Here is a 25,655-nt window from a genome sequence, read left to right as displayed (position 1 = left end):
GTGAGGAGATTCCCTGTGTCTTTCGGGCCTTGGTATGCTTTTCCTTCTTCCAACAAAATCAGCCAGATCCTTGTTCCCCCAGATCCTCTATAGGACTGTGCTGCTGCTGGGCTGGCTCCCTCCCTCCCTCCACTTTCTCTCTGGGGGAGACCGAGCAGTGAGGGTTACCTCAGTCCCCTGGGAAACCCCCAAGGCCCAGGCCTTCATTTGTGGGTTCTGTGGCCTGATCAGCTTGCAGCCCTGGCTGTGGGAGAAGGAATTTAGCAAAGATGGGTCCATGCAGTGCTGGCCCCTGTGGGTGCTCAGGCTAGCTCAGGGATTGGAAACTCAAATGCCTCCAGGGCCCAAAGGCCAATGGAATGAGTGAGGCAGGCTGGGGGGCTAGTTGGCTGCAGTCTGTGTCACCATGTGAGAATGTAGACTTGGTATGACCAGATTGTCCAACTTTCAATACGAGCCATAAATCTAGACTTGTGTAAAATATCCTGATTTTTGAATGTTGGCCAACTAACCAGAATATTTTAAAAAGTTGTGGCCAAGAAAACACATTCATGAACTGTGCCCAGCCTGAGAGCCACAAGCTGAGACCTCTCGTCCATAGTGAAGTGATGGTGGTTTTTGCTGGACTGCCCCCAGGCTTGTGTGATAGAGCGCCAGGGGCTGGGTTCCTCATTTGAGCCTCTCAGGATTAGTTTGTCACGTGCACCATGTACGCTGTCTTGAAGTATTTTCCCGTCCCTCATCAGTTTTGCTCTGCTCTTGTCGCTGCCAGGCACACTCATCATCCCTGTGTGAAGACACTTCAGCTCAGGCACAGGACTGGATGGGATGAGGTCACTCCCCATCAGGGCAGAAGCAGGATTTGAACCCAGGGCCCCTGCTTCAGTGCTCTGCACGTTACACCGGGCTGCCCCTCAGAAGAGGGTATCATCATTCCCCAGCCTCCGTCCCCCGCCCCTGAGGGATGGCCAGCTCCCTTGGAGGGACAGATCTGAGTACAGTAGACACTGACCCGAGTAAGGCCTCTCTGCCCACAGGTCCTGGGGCCCCAGTCTCTGATATCCTGTTTGCAGTTTCTAAGCCCTGAGTTCCTGGCCCACTGCCAGGGTTAGGTCACAGAGATGCTGAGTGCAGGCAAGGATGCCAGGCCCATACCTCATCCTAGGTGGAAATGAGGCTCTGGCCAGCTCCACACCCTGCTGACTGTGGCAGCTGGGACAATTCCTGTCATCTCTGGCCTCAGATTATCTGTCTTGGTGTGGGAGGAGTGTAAAAATGTCACCAGTGCCTCCCTGTATGCCCTTCCTCCCAGGACAGCAAGCTTTGCAGTCACCTGGGCTTCACAACCACCTGGCTTGGTGGGCCTGCGCTGGTCCCAGCTCCCTGTCTGTAGAGTGGGGATGGCAGCACCACCTCCTGGGTGTCCCTGAGATGACAAGTGTAAAGAGGCCAGCAGTGGGCCTGGCACATGCAGGGCACGCAGGAGGGGTTCGCAGTCACCTTCTTCTTCCACCCCACCCTCACTCCACACATCACACTCTCCTCCCTTCCTCCTCTGTCCCCTGGTCTGACTTCCTGTCCTTTCACTTGACCATCAGCTCTGGCCTCACATCCAGGGCTTCACCTTGTGACCCCGAGTCCCTGCTGCCTGGGCTTCCCTCTGTCCACTCCAGAGCCCCTGGAATGTGCCCGTGTAGTCTTTTCCTTTTATTCACATAGAACGTATGGGTCCTCAGCTCGCTTACAGACTATCTCGCAAGGACCAAGAGCTAGGTGGTAGGTGCTGTCTGTGACATTTTGGTGAATGGCCAACATTTCTGAGGAATGAATTGGACGCAGACTCAGCTCTTGAGGTATTCCCTGTCCCACGGCTGAAGGACCAAACAGGTAACTGGACACCTCCAGTTACTCCTTCAGCAAGTGGTTTTTGACCTACTGTGTGCCAGATGATCAAGACAGATGCAGCTTCTGGTGTTGCATGAAGGCCACTACAGAACCGTGTGAGTGAGATCACTGGGCTTCTCATCCAGCCCTGGGGGGTGGGGTGGCCCAGGGCTGACTTGTCCAGAGAAGTGACAGGTGAGGCCATGAGGCGGAGTTGTGAGCACTGGGGTGAGAGCAGCAAGGGGTGTCGCAGGCCTGGGGAGGGGAGAAAGCAGAACTCTCAGCAGTGCAGATGGACGCAGGCTTGCTGCAGAGGATGGGGTGCTGAAAGGTGAAGCTGAAAGGCCGTGGCAGCTCCTCCCGGAAGCCATGGTCTGGGTCAGTGGTTCTCAAGGTATGCTCCCTGGACCAGCAACACCAGCACCTGCTGGAAATTTGTTAGAAATGCAAACTCTCAGGCCCCACCCTACACCTACTGAAGCAAATGCTGGGAGCAGTGCCCAGCACCCTGCATTTTAACAAGCCCTCCACGTGGTTCTGGTGCTCACTCCAGGTTGAGGGGCACCCATCTAAACCATGTCCAAGAGCTGGCTGTCTCCTGAAGTGGTGGGGAGTCACTGCAGGGTTCAGGCAGGAGAGGGCCTGGGGGAAATGGGCACTGCGGAGCATGGACAGATGAGCAGGAGCACAGCACAGGAGAGAGCACACTGGCAAGCATGCTGACAGGGGCCCAGCCAAGGCAGTGTGGCACGGGGACGAAAAGAAGTGGACAGATGAAGGCACACTGCCCTGAAGGTAAAGACAACAGGATTGTGGATGGAGTGAATGGTGGGCCCTTTGCTGAAATACAGGACCCAGCAGGAGATCTTTGGGGTTTAAGGTTGGGGTGCTGAGTTCTTCATGCAGAGGAGCAATGCAGTGGGTGCGCGTCGCAGTACACCAGGTTCTAGAATAAGAGATCTATGTGACCCTGGCTGTCATTTAATGTCTTTGAGCCAAGTGTTCTCATCTGTCAAGGGGAAGAATGCTCACCTAGTTCGTAGGATGATTGCAAGAACTGTGTGGTGTCCAGCCCTCGGGCAGGGAGCACCCTGGAGACAGACACTCATTGGTGCATCCCCAGCTCCAAAGCCACTGTCGTCAGCGCTGATGTTTGGTGGGGCATCTCCAAGCCCTTTGCCTGGATTAGCAGTGACCTTCACCACAGTAACTGAAGGGGAAACTAAAGCAACATGGAGGTGAAGAAACTCGCCCCCAGGGTCTCACTGTCATCCCCCTGTGTGCCCCCAGTGAGTGTGTGGCTGAAGAAAACCATACAAAGGGATATGCTCACAAACTCTACAAATAAACAAAGTGGAATCCTAAAAAGTCCATAAGAAGGTAAGAAAAGAGAAAGAAACCCAGAAAAGTCATAAAATGGCAGACTTAAGGCTGAGTCCCCCTGAAGGCACCGCCCCCGGCAGACAGGCGGAGTCTGCTGAGCAGCAGGTGTTGCCGTGAACAGTCTGGGGGAATGGGGAAGGTGAGTGGCTGTGAGCAAGAGGCCACAGGCAGGGTCTGCATCTGAAGGGCCCCCAGACATGGGTAGGCGCATGCACAGAGGTGTGGAAAGGTAAAAAGGCAGCTCTTTGAGGTTTTGAGAAGATTGGCCTGGTCAGGAAGAGGATTTGGAAAGGTCTGAATGAATCGCTTGCGGTTTCCGTATTGAGACCCTACTGTGGATTAGACGAGAAGCTACTGAGGACTCCTGTGGGCCGGTCACAGGGCAGGAGGAGGCCTCAGGCGGGATTCCTGCCCTCTGGGCCTGCTGGGGCCCCACTGCATGAAGCAGCAGCCCTACCCCCTCGCCCCAACTCAGACTGGTGCTAGAGCCGGTGTGGGGGCGGTGGGGGGGCGCGGGGGTGGTCAGAGGGCCAGCTCAGGTGTGAGTCCTTGGGCAAGAGCCTTCCTCTCTCAGACCCATGATGGTCTGTAAAACGCAGTGGTGTTTCTTGCCTCCTGCGGAGGGGGACAGTAGCACCCAGTGGGTCTTGGGTGTGGCCTGCCCCAGTCCACCCTAGCACCCAGCCAGCAGAGCTGGGCTCCTTAGGGCTTGGTCCATGTTCTCTGTGCCTTGATAACCCTGGAGCTGCCATCCTATCTCTCCTCTACCCTGTAGCCTTTTCCCACTCTGAGCTAAGGGCTGGTGGCACGAGGCCCTTGGTGGGAAGGAACAGGAAGGCACGTTATGGCTACAAGCTGGCCACTCTGCCCAGTGTCCGCACAGCTCCCAAGTCCTCATGTACCGAGTGCTCACATGCACTGGACTTTTCATGTACATCTCACTTGTCACTCAGGGCAAAGTGTTTTAACACAGACTTTGGCTTCAGAATCAGGCTAAATCTTAGCTCCTCTCCTTATTAGCTGTGTGACCAGGGGCAAGTCATTTCCCTCTCTGAGCCTGTCTCATCTATCAAATGGGCATGACCCCCAGTGAGAAAGTGGTGTTGAAGATCACGTAAGATTCTGCACAGACAGGGCCTAGAACAAGGCCTGACATGCAGTAGACGGTCCTTGGCAGGTATTTCTATTTCTAATTCAGCTAAACTCCATCATCTTCAGCCCCAGAAGTACCTTTTCTGACCCAGAGCTGTTCCTGCCCTGCAGGCCAAGAGGCCTCCTAGTTAGTGCCAGCTCCCTCAGAGCATTCCTGAGAATTCCTGTGGGCTCGCGAAAAGGAGAACAACAGATTTAATTAACTCCCAGTGACTGGCAGCATCGTGTTTTTATCTGGGCTGCGTCGCCATGGCAGCCTCATGGCAGGGTTGTCGAGGGGGCGGCTGGAGTTATTGTTTCTGCCATTGTCTGTTCTGGAACGCAGGCCCAGGGAAGAGGGGCTGGCACGGGCACCAGGTGACACATGGCACAAGGCAGCCATGGAGTCAGACAGGAGCCATCTGGGGAGAAGTGTGGAGCGGCCTGTGGCCTGGCTTCCCCCCATCTTGCTGCCAGACCAGTCTGAAAGAGGCTTGATGAGGAGCCCCAGCTTGGGGCTCAGGCCCACGTGGCACCCAGAGCTGACTGTGTGTGAGCTTCGGGCATGCTGAGGATGGGGGGCCCATGGGTCTCCTGGAGGGGGCCCGCAAAATAGCTCAAACAGCAACACTCTCCCACCGGAGGCTGGGGTTTGTGGTCACACTTGGGTTCAAATTACCGCACTGCCACCTACCATCTGCGCAGTTAACTGCTTCCCCCTTCCTTATCTGTAAAATAGGAATCATTTCAGTTACCCCAGAGGGTTTATGTGAAAGCCCCGGAGTATAAGGCATTCAAGAAGGATCATTTCTGTTCTGCGGGGGCGGTAACAAGTCCCCTGCCACCCATCACTCTGCAGTCAGGACTCTCTCCTACTTGCCTCTTAGGATACAAGGTTCCCCTCTCAACCCTGGCTGTGGAGAGGAGGAGGTGGAACTAGAGGTGCCCATCTGGAGTGATGAGGGACCAGGTGGCACTGAAGACGAGCTACTTTTCTTCCCTTCTGCAGAGAGGGAAAGGAATTGGGGGGAAGGGACACAGTGGCCTGGAGCTAGAAGGGCAGGGCCAAGTGGGGCTGCGCATGAGTAGGAGGCGGGGGCAGCAGAGACCGAGCTGGGATCCGGCGCGCCGAGGCGCCTAGAGGAAAGGAAGAGAGGGAACGGCACACGCCCGGCGGCGCGTTCGGCGCAGACAAAGGCAGGCCGGTGGCATGCGGTAACAGCCGGAACCACCCCCCCGAGCCTCCCCAGGAAGAGCAGCGACGACGGAGGGGCAGCGGTGCGGGCCGGGATGTTCCATGCTTTGGGCAGCAAGGGTGGGAGCGGGTACGAGGCCTAGAGCGCCAGGGGCTGCCGGGCGTATGCATAGGGCTGAAGCTGGGCGCCACTGGGCTGCTTGGGGGACTCGAGGAGGTGGGCCACCCTCTCCCCGCCGCAGCGCAGTCGCGCCGAGACTCCGCTTCAGCGCCCTGGGGGCCTCGCCACGGGCCTGTGAAACCCTTTCCGAGCTGGGGTACCCTGTGCCCCAGGGAAGCGGGTGGCGAATCTCCCGTGCGCACTGAGGCCGAGACTGGCCCTCGCGCGCCCCCTGCTGGCCAGCCTGGAGTCCCCTCGGCTTAGCGGCGGCGGCGGCCCGGTCTCAGATCTGGGAAAACCCTACCGGGGAAACCTCGAGGCGTGACGTAATCCCTCTCAGTAGCGTCACCGGGCCCGCGGGGAGTGCGGGGGTTTCCGCAGAGGAGACTTCCCCGGGACTGCGCAGGGCACAGGCAGGGAAGTCGTCGGGGGCTGCAGCGCGCTTTGACCGCGCCCTATGTCTGTCCCACAGGTCCCGCGCGGCCCCGGGTGAGGCCCGCCCGTGCGCCCGCCGGCGCCATGGGAAGGAGCGGGCGCTGCTGCTGCTGCCCTCCGCCGGCGCGCGCACGACTTGAGCCCCGTCGCGGGCAGCCCCCGGCCGCGGGCCCCCGAGTGACGCTGGCGGCGCCTGGGAGCGTGGCGCGGGCCCGGGGCCACGTAGAGGAGCCCAGTGTCCAGTGAAGCAGCCGAGGATCCGCCGCCCGCGCCGCCGCCATGGTTATGTCCCAGGGCACCTACACGTTCCTCACGTGCTTCGCCGGTTTCTGGCTCATCTGGGGTCTCATCGTCCTACTCTGCTGCTTCTGCAGCTTCCTGCGCCGCCGCCTCAAACGGCGCCAGGAGGAGCGACTGCGTGAGCAGAACCTGCGCGCCCTTGAGCTGGAGCCCCTCGAGCTCGAGGGCAGCCTGGCCGGGAGCCCCCCAGGGCTGGCGGCGCCGCCGCCGCCGCCGCCGCCACCGCACCGCGGCCGCCTTGAGGCGCCGGCGCACGCGCATCAGCACGTGCACGTGCACCCGCTCCTGCACCACGGGCCCGCGCAGCCGCACGCACACCCGCACGCACATCACCACCCGCTTCCGCACCCGCCGCCACCGCACCTCTCCGTGCCGCCACGGCCCTGGAGCTACCCGCGCCAAGGTAAGTACCGACCTCCGTCAGGGGCGACCCGAGCCACTGGGGTGGGCGGGGCCTTGGCAGGGGCTGGCCTACTGCCGACCCGTGAGGCTTGCACTGGACAGCCTCACCGAGAACCTAGGAAGAGGGAGCAGGCTGGGTCTGGGGTTGGCTGCTGGCCCAGGCCTCTGCGGAAGGCTGGGGACAGGTGACCTCACGCCCTCGGACCGCTTCCACTCCGCAGCGGAATCGGACATGTCCAAGCCACCGTGCTACGAAGAGGCGGTGCTGATGGCCGAACCGCCGCCGCCCTACAGCGAGGTGCTCACGGACACGCGCGGCCTCTACCGCAAGATTGTCACGCCCTTTCTGAGCCGCCGCGACAGCGCTGAGAAACAGGAGCAGCCGCCACCCAGCTACAAGCCGCTCTTCCTGGACCGGGGCTATACGTCGGCGCTGCACCTGCCCAGCGCCCCGCGGCCCGCGCCGCCCTGCCCTGCGCTCTGCCTGCAGGCGGACCGTGGCCGCCGGGTCTTCCCCAGCTGGACCGACTCGGAGCTCAGCAGCCGCGAGCCGCTGGAACACGGAGCTTGGCGCCTGCCGGTCTCCATCCCCTTGTTCGGGAGGACTACAGCCGTATAGAGGGGCGCGTGGCATCCCGGGCCCCACCCGCGGACTCCTGGCCTGACTGCAGGGCTTTTTAAATGCTTCCCTTGGACGGAGGGGGGGAGGGGGGAGGGATTTCTTACCCCGTTTGTTACATTTTGAGGATAATAAAGGTGTGTGATCTGGTTTGGTACAAGCGGAGGGGGCACCCGCTGCTTGCGCCCAAGGTTCTGGTGGCCAGGTGTGCCCCGGGCCTCGGCGGGACAGAACTTGAATGCGCCTTTCTGCTACAAACTGGCCTGAAGATGCAGAACTAAACCTGAGGTCAGCCTGCGTCAAACCAGAGGCTGGTTCCCTCGGGAGCCTCAGAACCCACCTTCTCCTCCTGTGAGATCACGGTGAGGGCACCCCCTGCCGCCTTGGGGGTGGGAAGAGTTGGGAATGGGAATCAGGGCAGGTGGCCCACCCCAGATCAGCCCCTGGAGGCCCGGAGCAGCAGGCCCGAAGGGATCTGGATTTCTTTATTAATAGACATGAGCACGACCCGTTACAGAAGTTTGTGCTTTCCAAAAAACAGTTACTGAACGTGAAAAAGGAACCCAAGCAAAGAGGGAGGAGTTGGGAGGGCCACTGAAGCCCTGGGCCCCACCCTGACCTGAATCGCCGCCTAGGGCCTCCAGCCTGGGACCTGCCCAGCAGGAGGGGGCAGGAAAGGGCAGGGAAGCTGAGGGGCCCCTGAGGCTACTTCCTTTGGGCCAGGCGGGAAGGGATCAAGAGAAGGGCAGGGCGGGGGTCCCAGGGAGCCAGAGCCCACGAGCCATTTATTGCCATGTTTTAAAATTCGTGCAAAATATCTGAAGCCCTGGACAGAGAATACAAAGTGATATTTTTCCAAGAAACATAAAACTAGGAAAAGAGGTGGGGGTGCATTTTCCTTCCAGAGCTCCCCCCACGCCAGGCCCCAAGCAGGGTGAGGCCTCCAACCCGGCCAGCTGAGTGAGCAGGGAGGACTAAGAGCTACAATCTGGACCGGGCAGGGAGGGGGTGGAATTTGCAACAGCGTCTCAACTACCAACGGGAGGAAAACCAGTCAACTGTACAAGTTTCCTATCAACTTTAAAAAAAAGAGAAAAGCTGTAAAAGTCGGGCCCTGTGGGTAGGGAAGCGGCCAAGTCCCCGGCCAGGGCCGGAATCCAGAGTGGGTGCCAGGCGGAGCTGCTGCGTGTACAGGCGCGGCGGGCCGTCTGGCCAGAGGCCGGCTCAGGTGGGCGGCCTTGGCGAGGGCAGCCTTAGGGCGGTTGCTATCGCTAATCGCCACCCTCGAAGCCCTCCTCTTCTTCCGGTACTGGGTCCGCATCCCAGCAGGTGATGTCGATTTCTGTGATGTTGGGAAGGGAGGGTAGTTAAGGAGATGGCCCAGCAGATCCATGGCTGTCTCCCAACCCCTGGAGCTGTGCCAGCCATGTGGGGGAGAGGGGCTGCCTGCCCACACTTGAACCGAGCGCCCCCGGCTGAATTCCTCCTCATCCACGCCAGTACTACCTGGAGGTTTGTTGTAGAACACAGGAGGCGGAGCCTTTGCACACAGCTCTTCCGATTGGGTAAACTCCTCCTCCTGTGATTGGCTGAAGTACCCCTCACTGGCCTGCAAGAGGAAAGCGCCAAGTCACTGAGCCCCACCCAGCAGGACTAGGGCTGACCTACCAGGCTTGAGCCTGTTTCCCCGGCAACCAGTGATTCTATCAGTGGTTGCCGGGGAAACAGATGCTGGCCTTGGGAACAAAAGCAGAGCTGGCCCAGGGAAGGGAAATGGAATGGAGCTTCCCCCCAATAACGTGGGTCACAGAGAAAGGGAGGTAATGCTGCAAGCCTGAGGAACGCAGTCCGACCGTCCCCTGCTCAAGCCCTGACCACCCCTCCCACCAGGCTGCCCCTGCCCAACCTGGGTCCCCTCCTTCTGGGTGGTCTCGCCATTGGTCAGCAGGTGGGACTCGGGCTCCGGCTCCGGCTCTGGCTCAGGCTCCAGCTCCGGCTCCGGCTCCTGATCCAGCTCCTCTAGAGCAGAGGGCAGAGCTAGGGCCTGGGGTGCAGCCAGGGGCTCCCTTTCTACTTCCTCCTCTGGGTCACAGAAGGTGGCAGGTGGCTCAGGCAGCTCGTCAAAGTTGAGAAGGTTGGCACAGCCTTCACTTGCTGGCGGCAGTGGCTCCTGAGCCACCTTGTCTAGCAGGGGCACCTCTGCCAGAGTGACCTCGGCACCCAAGGGTGGTGTGGGGGCCCTAGGCTCAGCCTGGGGTACAGAGCCCCCTTCACCATTGCCAGGCCATAGGTCAATGAGGCTGGCAGCGGCAGGGGTGATGGTGTTGGCAACAGCGGTGTCAGCGGCGGCAGTGTTGGTGTCAATGGCGTCAGCTGCCGAGGTGTCAGCTGCGGCAGTATCAGCCATGGTAGGCTCCAGAGCGGCAGCCAGGACAGCCTGCTCTGGAGGCACCATGAACATCAAGTCCTCCGTGGGGCTGCCTTGCCCCTGGGAAGGCTGTGGTGCCTGAGGAGGCTCCTCCGTGGGGCCAGCTGCTCTGGCCTCCTTGCTGCTTTCTTCACCATCCAGCCCAGGGCTGCTCACCTGGGTCTCTGTCACAGCACAAATGGAGGAGACAGATGACATCAGCTCCCTCAGGGAAGAATGCGGGCGCTTGGCAGCCACCCTGCAATACCCTGCCCACCCACTGAGGAGTCAGCGAGTTCCAGGAAAGAAGGCCTCCACTAAGGGCTCCATGCAGAGCACCTCCCAGCACCCACTGGGCCCCGCTGCCCCTTTGCCTAGTGTCTTCAAACTGCTCAGCAGCCCTGGGAGGAAGGCCTGATCCCACTCCAGGGAGGGACACAGGCTCAGAGAGGGCAGGTGTGGCTGCACTGCCAGGGCTCCTCCCTGCCAAAGCTACTTCCAGGGCAGTACGATCCGGCGATGGGCAGCCAGATCCCTGGGGACTTGTTACCATGGCCACCTGGGGTTCCCATCCCAGTGACTGGTGAGAGACCCGGTACAGCTAGGGCCCCTCATTCACCTTGGGCTGGTGGTGGTGGTGGCAGCGGTGGAGGCTGTGAGGACGTGACTTCATCCAGGGCCCGCTCGATCTGCTCAGTGACAGGGGTAGAGGCCGTGCTGGAGTCAGATGGGCTCCGGGTGGGGATGGGGGTGGGTGCCATCCTCCGGTGGCTGTCCAGGTGACTGCCTATGGAACAAACCCCCAGGCTGGTCAGTGAGGGCTGGGGAGCTGGGTGGGGCCAGGACTGTCCACCTTGGGGCCTGGCCAGCACCTCCTCTCTGGAGTCTGCGGGGGGCTGGGAGCTCCCCAGGCCCCCCAGGGGCCAGACCACAGCTCCAGACCCTGTAAGCCAGGCCCCTGGGGGCCAGCGCCCCTTCAGGGCCAGGGGAAAGAGGCAGGCAGTACCTGCTCTAGGGACAAACACTAGAGATCAGCAGTCAGGCTGAGGGAGTGAGGGCGGGGGGCTGCTGGGAAGCGGGGCCCTCCTTACCCGCCCCGCCGAGGCCTGGGGCTGCTACCTACATGGGAGGGAGGAAGAGAGATTTGGGGTGCGGTGACAGGTGATATAGGGAAAGGGAGTCCGTGGAGGGGAGGAAGAGGAGGAGGAGGAGGAGGAAGGCCCACTGTCCGATGCCTTTATGAAAGGGCAGTACGGACGACCTGCCAAGAGAGACAGACAGAGAGACAGAGGACAAGAGAGGGTCAGTCTCCCCCACCCCAGCCCCGAGGCCTCACCCGCCCCCAGGGCTGGCCCTGGAAGTCCAAGCTGCCTTCAGCCAGGGTGCACATTCAGCGAAGCTGGGCCACAGCCTCAAGCCATCAGATGACGCACACCAGCACCAGCCACACACAGCAAGGCGCCTGCCCTGCACAGCCAACTGAGCAGCACACACCCAGGGACAGCCGGCCCCACCCCTGGGACCCTGGCACAGGGCCAAGCACACAGCAGGGGCAAACACTCCAACAGCAGACAGGGAGTCAGAGGGTTCTTTGGGGGAAAGGGGCAGCTGCATCGCATCAGGAGACCAGGGGACCCTGGGTACAGGCTCCAGGCTGGAACCCAGGGCCAGGGCAAGAGCCCACCCACATGCACCCACAGCCCTTCAGGCAACCCCCAGTTCAACCCCAACAGGGCCACTCCCTGCAGCCAGGGGGTGTCTTAGCCCATGCCAGAGCCACCCAGATGGGCTCTGCACTCAGCCAACGCCCAGCATCGACCCCTGCCTGAGCCTTCTCAGTCCTGCCACCCGGGAGGCAGGGGGTGGAAGCACACTTGAGAAATGGCCTTGCCTTCTCCAAGGAGTCCTTAGCAAGGCTTCCTTTCCAAGAAAGAGTGCCAGAGAGGCTAAGGGCCAAACCTGAGGGGGGGGGGGGGGTCAGTGGGGGTGGGACCTGGGACTACCTGGCCGGTGGTTGAAGGGTGAGGGCACATCGCAACTGCCCGCGGAGGCCGATGCGACTCGTTCCTGCTGCTTGAAGAATTCCCGTGGGTTGTCAGGCCGCTGGGCAATAATGGCCGCTGCCTCCTGGGGGCACAAGGAAAGGGTTGGAGCAGGGCCAGGCCCAGCTGAGGTAGCCCCACCAGCCTCACCTGCCCTTCACCCCGGCTCTCACCTCTACCTCTGATTCTGACTTCTTCATCTGGGTCTCTTCCTCCTCATCCTGCTGGTCACCCTGGAAACCAAAGGGACAGTGTTCTGGGCAACTCCCCCCACCACCCCGGTAGCCCTTCTTAGAGTCCCTGTGTTTCTTCCACAATCAGGCAGGAAGGAGCTGAGGTGGCACCTCTGTCCCCTTCACCACCCAGTCACACAGCTCCTTGGCTCCATCCACAAGGCCCTTGGCCACCTCATCTCCAGCGGGACAGGCCCCTAGGCACCCAGCTCCGCTCCTCCTGCTCCTTCACTCCCACATACCACCAGGCACCCACGGCCATCCAGAGCACTCCCTGCTTTGCAGCTAACTCTTCTCGGACCTCCCAGCTCAGCACCTGGCCAACCACACCCCCCATCCCTGCTTCCTGGATCTTGGCATCACCACCAAGGCTTCCTCATTAGGCTCCTGCCTCCTTGCTCTCTTCCTGTAATTTGTTCTCTATAGACCTTAAACGGACCTTTCAAAAATCCACATCAGACCATGATTCTTTCTAGCTTAACATCCCTCAGAGGCGTCCCATGAGCCACAGTGAGTACTGGCTGAATATGGCCCACAGATGGCTTTTGTTTTGTTGATATGTTTTTAAAACACATTAATTAGTTGCCTCCACTTAAATATCAGAAAGTTTCATACTGAAATCAGAATGCCAGAAAGCCCTGGTAACGCAGGCCCACATGCCCCAGAGCAGCCACAAGCCAGAGCTGCACCGGTGCAGCCCTCACACCAGGCATGGGCTGTCTAGTTGGCTGCAGTCCTCACCACTCCCTACTGCACTTCACCTGCCCACTTCACTAGCTGTTTTGAGATTGCAACCTCAGGAGTACAGGTGGGCGGGGCCCCTTGCTTGGCCTACATTCCCCTCCCCCTGCCTGACCTAGCCCCTGTCACCTCTCCAACATCCCCCTCCCACGCTGACTCACCCACACACCCTGGGAGATGCAGACATGAAGTCCTCAGCATGATGGAGTCACAGTTCCTGGAACATGCATACCGCTTCCCACCTCCGTGCCTCGGTGCGGGAGCTGAATCTCTCTCCCCCCAAATGCCCCAACCCACCCCAGGTCCAACTCTTCTTGCTTCCGGCCTCAGCTGGGGCACCGCCTCCTGGGGAAGAGGTCCCTGACCCCTCAGGTCACTTCCTTCTGTGGGCCCCCAGGAGGTATTCAAGGCATACACTGCAGATTACACCATTGTCACTTCCTGCTTCTGGGATCATCCCCACCTCCACGGGTGACAGGAAGAGAAGTGGGGTCTGGGTGAGTGGCCAGCCAAGGTTCAGTGGGTACACGTCTGCTCAGCTGAACCCACCGCACCAAAGCCTGTTACTCTGCTCCTGCAGCCGGGGGGCAGGACGGCGATGGAGGAGAAGCTGCATGGAGGGAGGGGAAGTAACAGGATCTGCTTGTTTCCGAGGACATAACCGAAGACTCAAACCTTCCCGTCATGGTACACAAGAACGGCTCTGCAAAGCGTCTCCCCTCAAGAGGGCGGTCACCCTGACCACAACTTCGCATCTTCCAGAGTGGTCTAAACTCCTCCTCTGACCGTGTTCTCTCTTCCCAAATTTCCCCTGCTCCGCAGCCCACTGGGCTCCAGGCAGGCTCCCTGCCTTCCCATAAACATATGTCTCACTAGCCTTGGCTGGTACTCTGTTTCTGCCTAGTATAACCTCGCTAGGTCCCTCTGCCTCATTCAAAAAGAGGGTGAGACAAGCCTTAACTACCCATGTGAAAAACACTGAAACAAATTAGCGCTGGGGGTATAAGAGAGAGAGCAATACACTACCCATAAGGGTCAACAGCATTTCTGTGCCTGGGCATCTTTAGATACATGGGAGCTCCCTGACAGCCCAGGCAAAAGGGGAACTCAGACAAGGAATGCAATTCTTATCAGAGGAGAGAAAACAGAACAACTCCTTAAGCCAAGAGAAAGCATCATGGTTCTAAATTCCAAAGTTCCTCACATGGGACCTTCCTTAGAGGATCTGAAGTTGTAGGGCCACTACACTGACCTGTAAAATACCTACTGTCCCTGTCACATGAGCCACACTTAGAGGGCCAGACAAGACTATAAAATAATGGTGTAAGGCTTCGCCTGAAATGTTGATAATTGGTGAAGATGAGCCATCAGTTTAGGGGGTTCACTATACAATTGTTTCTACTTTTTTGTGCCTGTGTGTAAAATTTTCCACAGAAATAAGCTTTTTCAAGAAGACCTTACTCTGAATGGATAAACCAAATGTGGTGTATACATACAATGGAATATTATTAGCCTTGAAAAGGAAGGACAGGGCCAGCCCCGGTGGGCTACTGGTGAAGTTTGGCGCGTTCCACTTCAGCAGCCCAGGTTCAGGTGCCAGGCACAGACCTATACTGCTCATCTGCCAGTGGCCATGCTGTGGTGATGACTCTCATACAAAAAGAGGAAGCTTGGTAACAGATGTTAGCTCAGGGCACATCTTCCTCAGCGAAAAAAAAAAAGGGGGAGGACATTCTGACACATGGATGAACCTTGAAGACACTATGCTAGTCACAAAAGAAAATACTGTATGAGTCCACTCACATGAGGTACTTAGCAGAGTCAAATTCATAGAGACAGGAAGTAGAATGGAGGCTGCCAAGGGCTGGGGGAGGGAGGATGGGGAGTTTGTGTTTAATGGGTACATAGTTTTAGCATGTGAAGATGAGAAAAGTTCTGGAGATAAAGAGTGGTGATGGTTCTCCAACAATGCAAATGCAGTTCATGCCACTAAATTGCACACTTAAAAACGGTTAAGATAGTATATTTTATGTTATGTAAATTTTGCCACAATTAAAAATAAACTCATTCATCAGTTAATTTTAAAAAGGCCTTGGGGCAGGCCTGGTGGCGGAGCGGTTAATTTCACACACTCTGCTTCAGTGGCCAAGAGTTCTCTGGTTTGGATCCCAGGTGCAGACCCACACACCACTCATCAAGCCATGCTGTGGCAGAGTCCCACATACAAAATAGAGGAAGATGGGCACAGACGATAGCTCAGGGCCAATTTTCCTCACCAAAAAAACAAAAATAATAAAAGTTAAAAAATAAAAAAGGCCTTGCCCATCTTGTTCTCCACCATGTTTCTAACATCTGGCACATGGCAGGTGGCAAGGGTTTGCTGAATGAATGATTGAGGCTGGAGCTTACCAACCACACATCACCTCCACCTACCAGGGGCTGATGTGATTGGAGTGACCTATGACAGCCATAATTTAATGCCAGGGCCTGCTGGGCTGTCCCATCTCCTCCCTCCCAGCCTCCTGTGGAGCACATTTGAGTCCCCATGGCCCAACTTCTGCCATGACAGTTACGATCCAGGTGCCTACCTCCTGTCCTGAACTGTACCATGCTTGGCCCTGAATGACCTTAGCTATTTCTGAAATAGAAAATTCAACTCAAAGCATGGAGATTTGACTCCACTGTGATTTTCAAAGGGTCAATCCACAAGCCCCATGGGCCACCCCAATGTTTGGAGGTTCAGAAAGCACCCCTGGAACAAGGGGCGACTCTGAAGGAGACCCTATGCACACTCGTGTTCAGACACTCAGACTCATGCCCAGGGCTCTGCAGCACTCCTCAAGCCCCCTACGGGCAGGGAGCCAAGGGGTGTGTCTAATCCAGCCCAAGCCCTTCAGGCCCTGCTGGGACGAGGCAGGAAGCCTGGTCAGTGGGGGTCTCGGTCAAGGTAGATTTTCTTTTTCAGTTTATAGTACAAGCTTCTTCAAGGAAGTCTCTTTCCACGGCTGGAGGCCAGAGCCTCAGGTGATCAGGTGCCAGCCCTGACACTCCATGACACCCCATGCCCTTGCAGCAGTGCCCAGAATGCCCAGCACTGTCCCCAAGCCACTGATCGCTCTACCAGGCCCAGGAGCACAGCCACTATCCTCACCTCCTGGACCAGGAGACCGGAGCCCTGACTAACGACTTACAAAGATAGACTGCTCCTTCAACCGCCTCTTGGCCTCCTCAGCTTCTAAAGTCTGCTGTTTCCTCCTGGAACGAGAAGCCAGCAGGCACCCTTTCAGGGCGGCCCACGCACACCAGCCAGGGGGGGCGGTGTGGGGCGGGGCGGGGCGCACCTGTGCTCCTCAATCTGCTGTTCCCGCTCTCGGTAGCGCCGCTCCCGCTCCTCCTGCTCCATGCGCTCCTGCTCCATGCGCTCCTGCTCAAACCTGAGCCTCTCATCCAGGGCCTTCTTCCGCTCCTCCTCCTTCCGCAGCTCCTCCTCCTTCTGCAACCCCCCCCCCGCGCCAGGCACTGTCGGCCCTGAGCCTGGGCCCTGCCCCTCCAGCCCAACCCAACCCAGGGCTGGGGAGACATGGGTGCTGGGAATTCAGGGGACCCTGTGGGCTGAAAGCCAAAAGGGCTCACTCTCTCAGCTGGGGGAGGATGTGGGAAGGGACACACTGTAAAAGGGAGAGCAGCCAAGGGGGGCGGGGGTGGGGGCACACCTTGGCCTGCTCCCAGAATTGCTCACGGTTAATCCGCTTCATTTCTACAGCTGCATCAGTCTTCTGATAGGTGGTGCCCTGCAGAGACAAGCGGCCTGGCATGAGCGCAGGGGGCAAGCCGAGTGCTCCAGGAGCTCCCACATGCAAAGGGTGAGGCCTGGGAGGGACGGGCCAGCCTGCCCGGGGAACACACTGACCACCGGCTCAGCGTTCTCATCCTCGCGCAGCCGCAGCCGGTGCAGCACTGGGCTAGAGAGCCGTGCCAGCCCATTGGAGAGCCGCTGCCCGATGGCGCCCGCGTCTATGTCTTCCACGCTGCTGGCATTCACGATCACGTCCACACCCTGCAGCAAGAAAAACGTGTGTTCAGGCAGCACGCTCCTTCCTGTCACCACTCCCAGCACACAGACCCTGCCCTGGGTGGCTGGCCCAACCCACGAGCCCTGGCCCCCCTCGCACCTGGAAGAACTCAGCCACCTTAGCCACGTGGCTGGCACAAGCACATTTTCGGGCATCAGGCACGTCTTCACCAACCTGCAAAGCACCCAGGGAAGAAGGGGTCAGGAAAAGACAAGAGGGGTCAGCAGCCTGGGGCCTGGGCCCCCTTCCTGGGGTCGGTGGGTTCTCTCCAGCAGCATCAGTGGGTGAAGCGGGGTGGAGGGTAACTGTTCGGGGGTCTTCAGCTCCCTCCCCCAGCCCCCAGCTGCATACCCAGTTGATGAGCACGTATTTTGGCAGAGCAGCCTGGGAGTCCTTGACACTGCAGAAGCCGTACATCACCTTCTGGTTCTCGAAGTGGCCCGAGAGCTCCTGCAAGCCCCCCTCTGGGGGAATCAGGAGGGTATCAGGACTCCCGTCTCCTGAGCCCTGACCCCACAAAGGGCCTAGAACCCAAAGGAAAGACTGCTCTCGCGGGCTCTGCAGGCAGCCAGAAATCGGGAGGTCCCAGAGTTCTGTGCTGGGGTGAGAGGGGCGGCAGGCGGGCGCGAGCTGTGCCTCTGAATGCCACAGGGCCTGATCTGGGGTTGGGCCGAGGAAGTGTTTGTTCCTCACACACCCTCATGTCTCACTCTTCACACATCATCATGTCTCACGCGGTGCTAGCGCCCAGTGAGTGAGAATAAAGCCTTTGGGCTCTGGAGGAAGTGGGGGTGATCTGGGCCATCCCTGCCAGAATCCTTCCCCGCCAGCTGTGTGACTTTGGGCAAGTCACTGTCCTTCTCCGAGGTGCAGTCTTCTCATAATCAAGCAGGAAACAAGCCTCTCTCCCTCCCTACCCTGGGGATCACAGGGATGACCAGAGGAAGGACACTCGCCTGACGCCAGACAAGTGTGGGTCTGCTGGATGCAGGCAGGGAGGTGGCCTGGAGCCAGGCGGGTGGGTGGGGAAGAAAACAACCAGAGGAGGGGGCGGAGAGGAAGGCAAAGGAATGGCTGGAATTCTTACCTCCTGACGCTGCAAGCTTGAGGTCATCTGAGCCATCCTCGTATGTGTACAGAGCCCTGGGGAGAGGGAGGGGTGGCTGGGAGAACGTCAGGGCCCAGGCCGCCAATTTTGGGTGGGGAGGGACACAGAGAGGGCAGGACAGGAGGGGAGTTCCAGCCCAGTACTCTCCAGGTTGTCATGACAACAGTGCTAGGCACCATTTGTGGCTGGAGCCCAGTGGGGGCAGCCTGGGACCTGGTGGAAGGAGGCCTGGGTCAGGTGGGGAGGGCAATGGGGTGAAAATCGCTGCCCAGTCTGAAGTGAGCCAGTGTTGTATCCTAAAGGCCCTGGCCCTGGCAGCCTACAACCCAGCCAGCGGGTGTGCGATGGAAATTCCAAGGCGACGGTTCCTTGGTTACCGTTCCCTGGCTACCACACTTCTCATTCCCCATTGGCCGTCACCAGGAACCTACCTGGCGCGTGTCTCAGTGCCCATGGCCCCTCCTCCCATGACGAGGGAGGGGGAGGAGAGAACCTGGTGCTGCTCTGCTCTGGGCATCCCCCAGTAACCATGGAAACCCGGCAACTGGCACCCGACTGGCCCACCCCAGCCGCATTCTCCTGAACACAAAGGACCCCAGGACACGCCTTCAGCCTCAATCTCCGCCTCCCTGAAATGGGGATGAGGTCACCATGGTAGCTCTCGCCCAGACTCTGGCCCCTGGGTGGCCATGCTCTCCTGACCTTCCAGCCCCTAGGCCGCCTCCGCCGGAGCTGAGGCACTGGCCTCCTGGGACTGCTGGCCTTTCCTTCTGCCTTAGCTGTGCCATAAAGCTGACCCAGGAGCCTTCCTGCACCTCCCTAGCTTTTTCTCCCCAGGTGGCAGTGGCACAGCATCCATTTCACAGAAGGGAAGACAGAGATGTCTGCTCATGAGGACCCACTGGGCCAAGGAAGAAGGGCTTCATCCCAGAGGCTCAGGAGGGCTCAGCCCCTTCCCCAAGCTCCCTTTTCCCTACTGCCAAGGCAAGAGGCGGGGGGCTAGGAGGACAGAGGGAGGAGCACGAGGAACACGGAGAAGGGGAAGGGAGAGAAAGGCAGAGAGAGAAACAGGGAGAGGAGGAAGAAGACAAGAGAAAGGAGAGAAGTGAAGGGGTAAAGAGGAAATGAAGGAGGGAGGGAGAGAGGAGGGAAGAAAGGAGAGAGGGAGGAGAGAAGAAGGGAGACAAGGAGGAGGGAGGAAGGGAGAGAGGGAGGAAGGCAGGCTGGCCCAGCCCCCATGAGATCAGCACAAGTCATTCCAAGGACCAAATGGTCCCCCAATCCCCCCACTTCCCAGGAGCCCTCCCTTCTGAAAGGGACACAGGTGGGCTGTGGGGCTGGGAGCTCCTGGTCCAACTGTTGCCCGGGCCCCAGCCCTGGCAGCTGCTTCCTAGCACAGCTGTCTCACCACCTGTCTGGCTGCCCTGACTCACCACTGGGAACAAAAGGCCCTCAGAGAAGCAGGGTCTGCCTCTCTCCATTCCACAGATGAGATGAGAAACTGAGGCAGAACTTCGAGACCCTGGTTCCCAGACAATGCTCTAGACATCACATCTCCCCAAGCCAAGTTGTCAGCCTCTTGGAGGGCCCTTGCTCCTCCCAGGAACATCTGCCATGCCCCTTCCACCCTCAATCCTTGCCTCCTCACCTCCAGCCACCCTTCCCTGCTACGGCCACAGCCCTTACCGGTGGAAACCACAGCTTAGTTCAAAGCCTTCAGCAGGCCTTTGGCCCTGAGCTCTGCCACACGTGCCTTTCCAGCCAGACTTCCATATCCATACCATGCACTTCGGTCACTCTGGATGGCTCCCTGATCCCAAACACAGTTCCAGATATTTCCCACCCTCGAGCCTTTGCATATGTAGTTCCCTTCACATGCAAGAAGGCCAGAACTGCTTCTCCACCCCATGCCCACTCCTGGCTGAAATCTCGGGGGACCTGCCCTGAGCTGCACCTCCCCAGAGTACTTACCACACCCCAGCAGGGAGGGGAAGAGGCATCTGAGCCCACCCCAGATCCCACTAGACCTGTGCTTCTCAGAAAACACATGAGAAGCAGCCTGGGCCTGGGCGGGTGGGAGCTGGTGAAATTGCAAGGAATCAGGATGGGGGGCCCAGGAATCTATGTCTCACCAGCTCCAACCCCTGGAGACAGACGCTGCTCCTGAGTGCAAGCTTCGTGAAGGCAGGATTAACTCAGTCAATCAACACATATCACTCTCTGGGTCCCGGGTCCAGCACAGAGCAGCACCAGTAGGTGTCTGTGACACTGACACAGACTCTGAGAAACCATCTAGGCCAGAGAAACTGGGCTGAGGGGCGGGGAGCCAAAATGTAGCAATTTCAGGAAGACCGTGGGGTCAGCTGAGGTGGGGGGCTGAGGGCAGGCAGACCCCTCAGGACAATCACACTCAGAACATTAGAGCTGGAAGGGCCTCGGGTATCCCAACGATGGTGGAACCCCACCCCCTCTTCCTCTTTTCGAGGGGACCAGAGAGTAGCAGGAACTCGTGTGTGGTCACACAGTGAGTCACATCACGTCCAGGGAAACACTGGCTCTTCCCACTACCCAACCTGACTTTCTGGGTCCCCTGCTCCCAGGACCAGGGCAGTGGTCCATTTCAGAGGCCCTGCCACCTCAGAGTCAACTCCCCCCTCACACCCCCTTCAGAGGGCAACGGAAGGGAGGCCAAGCCCCCTTTGCCCAGACAGCAATATTACCCAAGATGCCTTCCTCAGCCTCTGAGCACAGAATCTGCCCCTGAATCCTCAGACCCCACTGGACTGCTGGCTCTGTGCTGGGCACTGGGGGCACTCTTGCCCCGCTCTGCAGGATGTGATCCTCACACTCTTTTCACGAAATGCTATCTGGGCCCTTGGTAGTGGGCAAATGTGTGTATATGCGAGGGTGCGTGTGCGCATCTCTGTGTGTGTCCCACACACAACCCAGATGGGGGGTGACGCACATTAGTGATGAATAACTCACTCTGGCCACATGGATGCTGCAGGGTGGTGAGCAGAATGTGGGCCAGCAGTGGTTGTACGGCCCTGCATGGGCCGCCAGAGCTCTGCTTTGGGGAGGTTAGAGGGAAATGGGGTGGTGTTGGACAGCACCCAACAGACTGGAGAGTGGGGGGCATTCTCTTTCCCCACGGGAGAGGCAGGTTGTGCCTCTCTCTACGCAGGGCCATATCCCAAGGCCAGCTCCTCCACTAGGCCAAGCTGGCTACTTGCCCTGAACTCCTCCCATGATCTCAGCCCCCCAGGGGCAGGGCGGGGACAATGGGTGGGCCGCCTGCCCGCTTAGCCTGTGCTGGCCTCTCTTGTGACTGACCTGCAAGACATGAGAGCTTGTCTCCCGCGTCCATTCCTCCAGGCCTGGCTGCCCGCCAGTGCTGCAGTACCATGGCATGGACGCCTGGCCATCTTGTCCCCTCCTCCAGCCCCCAGGTCAGTATCCCTACCTGACTGCCCTCCCAGCATGAGGGTGAGGCCAGCCCAAGTGAGGACTCTCAGACCTGCACTCACTCTGTGCCTCAGTTTCCTGCCTGCCAGAGGGAGAGGGGGCCTAGAGAACAGAATGGGCACTTATCCCAGGATAAGAGTGTTTTGGGGGAAGATGATTCCCGAATGGGGCAGTGTGGAACCCCTTAGCTCTCCCGCCACCCTGGGGACTCGGGCTCCAGAGCAGGTGGTCCACCCCCTCCCACAGCTCAGGGGTAGACAACAGCTGGGGAGGGGGGAGAGGGCAGCAGGGAGAGGGCAGCCCAGCTCCTCCTCCACCAGGGAGCCGACAGCCCCTTGACACCGGGTGATGGAGCTAGGGGCTCAGTGGATCCACTCACCCCCTCATCCCTCTCTGCGGCCTCCCTCCACATTTCTGTGCCTGAGGGCTTCCTCTCAGGGACCCCAGCTGGCCCCCTAGGAAGGCAGTTCCGTCCCCTTGGCATCACCCAGCCCAGCTGCCCAGTCCCTGCAATCCCCTTCAGATCGGGAAGAGGAGGACTCATCCCTGCCTCCTCCGCGACCCCTAAGGGGAACAAGAGTCACTTGGTGGTTGCCATGTGGCAGTGAACGTCTTTCCATCACACCCCAACTCAGGGAGGCCCCCGGTGGGCGGGGCGCCACGGCCCCCAGCCCGCTCCGCTCCTCCCCCGCCCTGGCTTTCCTTTGTGCTGCGGCCGGGCCGGGCCCGGCTGGGCCAGGCAGGCTGCGCTGGCTCCGCTGGCTCGGTCCCCGCCCCATCGCCGCCCGGTCCTCGCCCCATCGAAGGTGGCGAAGGTGCCCTTGGCCGCCCCGTGTACACCTGTCCCCCGGCCCCGGGGCGGGGGGCGGGCTCCCGCAGGGCCACGCAGCCCCGGGCCACACATGTGGACCCTGCGTCTCTGCAGCCCGCGTCTGGCCCCCGCTCCGCCGCGCGCCCCGGGCTGCCTGCGGGCGCTCGGGCCCGGCCCTGCCCCGCCCGGGCCGGCCCCTCCCCCGGCGCGCACAAAGGCGGCCCCTCCCCGGCCCCGCCGGCCGCTGCACCATTCGGGGTCTCCCCTCCCTGCCGGCTGCGGGGCGGCGGGCCGGCGGGAACAAAGGCGCGGCGGCGGCGGCGCGGGGACAAAGGGCCGGGGGGCGGGGGCGGGGGGCTCACCAGTCGGCCGCGCTCTCCTCCCGAATCACCTCCTCGTACGCCGCCAGCAGCTCCAGGCGGTGGCCGCTGAAGCTGACGCCGGCCATGCTCGGGCCGGGCCGAGGCCGCACGGAGACGCACGGACAGACGGACGGACTGAGGAGGAGGAGGAGGAGGAGGAGGAGGAGGAGGAGGAGGGAGGGAAAGAGGGAGTCGCCGCCGCCGCCGCCGCCGCCGCCGCCGCCGCCGCCGCCGCCGCCGCCGCCGCCCCTCGGAGCCTCTGCAGCGCCGCGAGCCGAGTGAGCCAGCGGCCGGGGGAGGGGAGCCGGCCGGCGGGGGGCGGGGGGCGCTGGCTCCGCCCGGCTCGCTCCCTCCGCGCGCCCGGTCCTAGCGCCGCCCCGGCCCGGCCCAGGGGGAGGCCCGCCCCCCCTTCCCGTCCTGCCCCGGGGCGCCCCCGCGCCCATCGGCCGCAGCTCCTGCGCGCCCGACCCGGGCGGCCCTGCCCCTCTGCTCCTGAGACCGCTACCACCCGCGTCCCAAACTCTCACCTACCGTGTCCCCGGCCTAAGCGCTCGCCTCTTCCCCAGCCCCGGGGTTTCAGCCCCATCCCTACCTCACCCGCCCCAATCCAGGCCCAGCTGCGTCCCTCTCCTTTCCAACTCTGCGGTCCCAATCCCAAATCACTTCATTCCAGTGCGGCCCAGCCCTACTCCGTGCTTAATTTCTTTCCATCCCCCCCATTCCTGGTTCATCTCAACCCCCTGCTCCAACCCAGTTCACATACCAGCCACCCCTGGTCCATCTGCATCGGTCTCCACCTTTGAAAGGCCCATTCCTAGTCCATCCACGTTACTGTCCACTGCCATCTGCATCCCCACCCCAAATCAAGCCCCATTTCTTTCCCATCCCAGCTCCAGCACCACTCCCAACCCCTTGCTTAGCAGGCACCCCTCACCTATTCACCATACCCCATCCCTAGCTGCACCCTCCTCAGTCCAGCCTATCCTGTTCCCATTCTGATCCCAGTTCCCAACCACACCCCTCCATCCCTGCCTCCTTGTCCATTCCTAGCCCCAACCCGGCTCATGACCCCAGCATTCCCAACCTCTTCCCCCATCCCTGCCCCACCCCTATGCTGAGCCCCCACTCCCTTACCCGCTGCCTCCTAGGCCCTCTCACAGGGGACCAGTCTAGGAAATCCTTTGCCTTCTCTTCCAAGCCTCAGGCCTCCCAGAGGACTCCCAAGTAGTGTTCCGGAAGCAGCATCTAACCCCAGACTCCCAAGGCAGGACTCCTCCAAGGACACTCTAGAGCCAGCCTCCTGGCACCTTTATTTCCCAAATCTCTGAGCACAGTAGGCTCTGGGGCCTCAGAGAAGTCCCCTGCAGGGAAGTTGACACCCCTGCCAAGGCCTCCTGGAACATCTCCACTCGTTGCTGAGGTGGGACCCTGAAACCCTCCCCAGCCCTGAGAAGCCTTTCCCACCACCTGCAAAGCCTCCCACCCTCCTCTTCTCAGGGCAGGGGACAGAACCTGAGCAAACTTTACCTGGTCCAGTCTGGGAGGTGGCAGAGGAGGCGTCACGCAGGGACTCCGAGTTCCGAGATGGGTGATGGCCCTGCCAAGAGGAAGAGAGCAGAGTGCGCGCTGAGCTCTAGCCGTGGTTCCTGGGGCTGCGCAGGAGGAAGAACCTCTTAAAACTCAAAACATCCCACAGGCCTCTGCCTGGGGAACTCTGCGCCCACCGTGCCCATGGACCCCTAGCCCTGGCATTTTCTCCACAGCCCCCACTTGGAGCAAGGCCCAGGCAAAGTTAGTAGGATTCTGGGGAGGGAGGGGACCCCACAGCAGGACTGAGGGGTACGTGGGAGGGGTAGGTAGAGGAATCTGGGACCTCAGTCGGTTCCTGCTTCCTGTGACTTGTCTCTGCTCGGAGCCCCTCCCACCTTCCCCTCCCTGTCCCCTCCCTGTCCCCTCCCCAGCCTCCTGCTCACTCAGTTCCCAACCAAAACACAGAAGCCCTATGTGTGGGCATGCTCTCCCCTCCTCAAATTCCTGCCTCCCCCCAGCTACCTACAAACTCTCTCCAACCACACCCGTTCTCACCTCTTTGCCATCTAGATTTTTAAATAAACTTTTAAGTGTAGAACAGTTTTAGATTTACAGAAAAATTACACAGACAGTGCAGAGTCCCCAAGTGCCCTGTCCCCAGTTTTCTGTATTTTCAGGGGAGCAAGAGTGTTCCTTGCTCACACACACGCCCTGAGGCTGACCCCTGGTCTTCTCCCTCTGCCCCCCCACATCATCTCACCCTATAATTTGTACATCTGTCATCTATCTTCTTCCCATATTGTCCCTGGCCCTGCCCTGGTCAAGGTCACTAGTGACCCCTAATTCAGGGGCCCTGTCATAGTCCTCAGTTTCTTCAGCCGGGTGGGAATGGGCGTGACCACTGACGACTCTGTTCCCTGAGAACCTGCCTCCCTTTAGCCATCCACTGCCCCTGAAACCCACACACTCAGCATAGGCGGAGGGCGCTGGGGGTCTCCTTGGAGGCTCTCCCACTAGGCCGTCATGTCTACCGCTCCCAGCACTGATACCCTTCTAGTGTTAACCTGTTAGGTCTCTCCCACCCCCAGAACATGAACTCCCCCCACACTGGGAGGCTGGTCCAATGGCTTTTGGTCCTAGAGTGGAAAGGAGAAGAAAAAAGGATAATTCAGACGCAGAAGCCGGTGACTTGCTGTGTGACCCTGGCTGAAACTCTTTCCCTCTCCGAGTTGCCTGTTTGATAACATGTTATAAGGATAAAATGTAGCTGGATGGAGACTTAAAAAGTGAGAGCACCCACCCTTCCTCCCTGCAGCCCCGCCCTCCTCCCTCCCAGGCCCGCCTTCCCGTTCTGTGCTCCCCCACACCTCTCGG

The 25,655-nt window shown here is 59.8% G+C and overlaps 2 protein-coding genes across 11 annotated transcripts; one reads left to right on the top strand and one right to left on the bottom strand.

The window, feature by feature from the left end:
• The first annotated feature begins 5,508 nt into the window (after nucleotides 1–5,508).
• Nucleotides 5,509–7,764, top strand: PRR7 (proline rich 7, synaptic). 2 transcript variants are annotated; one of them, XM_070570244.1, is made up of 3 exons: nucleotides 5,509–5,676; nucleotides 6,226–6,891; nucleotides 7,112–7,674. In XM_070570244.1, exons 2-3 carry the CDS (start codon nucleotides 6,468–6,470, stop codon nucleotides 7,507–7,509), a joined length of 822 nt encoding a protein of 273 aa, XP_070426345.1. In that variant the 5' UTR covers nucleotides 5,509–5,676; nucleotides 6,226–6,467; the 3' UTR covers nucleotides 7,510–7,674. The 2 variants fall into 2 exon arrangements, with proteins under 2 accessions (XP_070426345.1, XP_070426346.1); XM_070570245.1 differs by lacking the exon at nucleotides 5,509–5,676 and having other exon boundaries at nucleotides 5,893–6,891; nucleotides 7,112–7,764.
• A 215-nt stretch (nucleotides 7,765–7,979) lies between these two features.
• Nucleotides 7,980–24,653, bottom strand: DBN1 (drebrin 1). 9 transcript variants are annotated; one of them, XM_070570231.1, is made up of 16 exons: nucleotides 24,625–24,653; nucleotides 24,279–24,348; nucleotides 20,246–20,405; nucleotides 18,093–18,148; nucleotides 17,357–17,469; nucleotides 17,105–17,179; nucleotides 16,843–16,989; nucleotides 16,646–16,723; nucleotides 16,274–16,425; nucleotides 16,124–16,187; nucleotides 12,132–12,191; nucleotides 11,920–12,043; nucleotides 10,536–10,703; nucleotides 9,416–10,101; nucleotides 9,016–9,118; nucleotides 7,980–8,851 (listed from the first exon to the last, which is right to left on the bottom strand). In XM_070570231.1, exons 5-16 carry the CDS (start codon nucleotides 17,420–17,422, stop codon nucleotides 8,781–8,783), a joined length of 1,794 nt encoding a protein of 597 aa, XP_070426332.1. In that variant the 5' UTR covers nucleotides 17,423–17,469; nucleotides 18,093–18,148; nucleotides 20,246–20,405; nucleotides 24,279–24,348; nucleotides 24,625–24,653; the 3' UTR covers nucleotides 7,980–8,780. The 9 variants fall into 9 exon arrangements, with proteins under 9 accessions (XP_070426332.1, XP_070426330.1, XP_070426329.1 ...); XM_070570229.1 differs by lacking the exon at nucleotides 20,246–20,405 and adding an exon at nucleotides 11,040–11,177; XM_070570228.1 differs by lacking the exons at nucleotides 24,279–24,348; nucleotides 24,625–24,653 and adding exons at nucleotides 11,040–11,177; nucleotides 22,752–23,032.
• Between the last annotated feature and the right edge of the window lie 1,002 nt (nucleotides 24,654–25,655).

This window comes from Equus przewalskii, chromosome 13, assembly GCF_037783145.1.
Source record: "Equus przewalskii isolate Varuska chromosome 13, EquPr2, whole genome shotgun sequence".
NCBI lineage: Eukaryota > Metazoa > Chordata > Mammalia > Perissodactyla > Equidae > Equus > Equus przewalskii.
The sequence above is the reverse complement of the archived record's forward strand: the minus strand, read 5'-3'. Positions and strand labels throughout refer to the sequence as shown.

Bases quoted from the DNA above. Each gene is read 5' to 3' on its own strand.
- DBN1 (XM_070570233.1), bottom strand. From the start codon at position 21,595: ATGCTGGGAGGGCAGTCAGGTAGGGATACTGACCTGGGGGCTGGAGGA. The intron at 12,192-16,123 runs GTAAGTCGTTAG...TTTGGTTTCCAG, and splicing joins TGAAGGAGCAGTCTATCTTT to GGTGACCAGCAGGATGAGGA. The intron at 11,178-11,919 runs GTAGTCCCAGGT...CTCTCTTGGCAG, and splicing joins ACCCTTCAACCACCGGCCAG to GTCGTCCGTACTGCCCTTTC.
- PRR7 (XM_070570245.1), top strand. From the start codon at position 6,468: ATGGTTATGTCCCAGGGCACCTACACGTTCCTCACGTGCTTCGCCGGT. The intron at 6,892-7,111 runs GTAAGTACCGAC...TCCACTCCGCAG, and splicing joins CTGGAGCTACCCGCGCCAAG to CGGAATCGGACATGTCCAAG.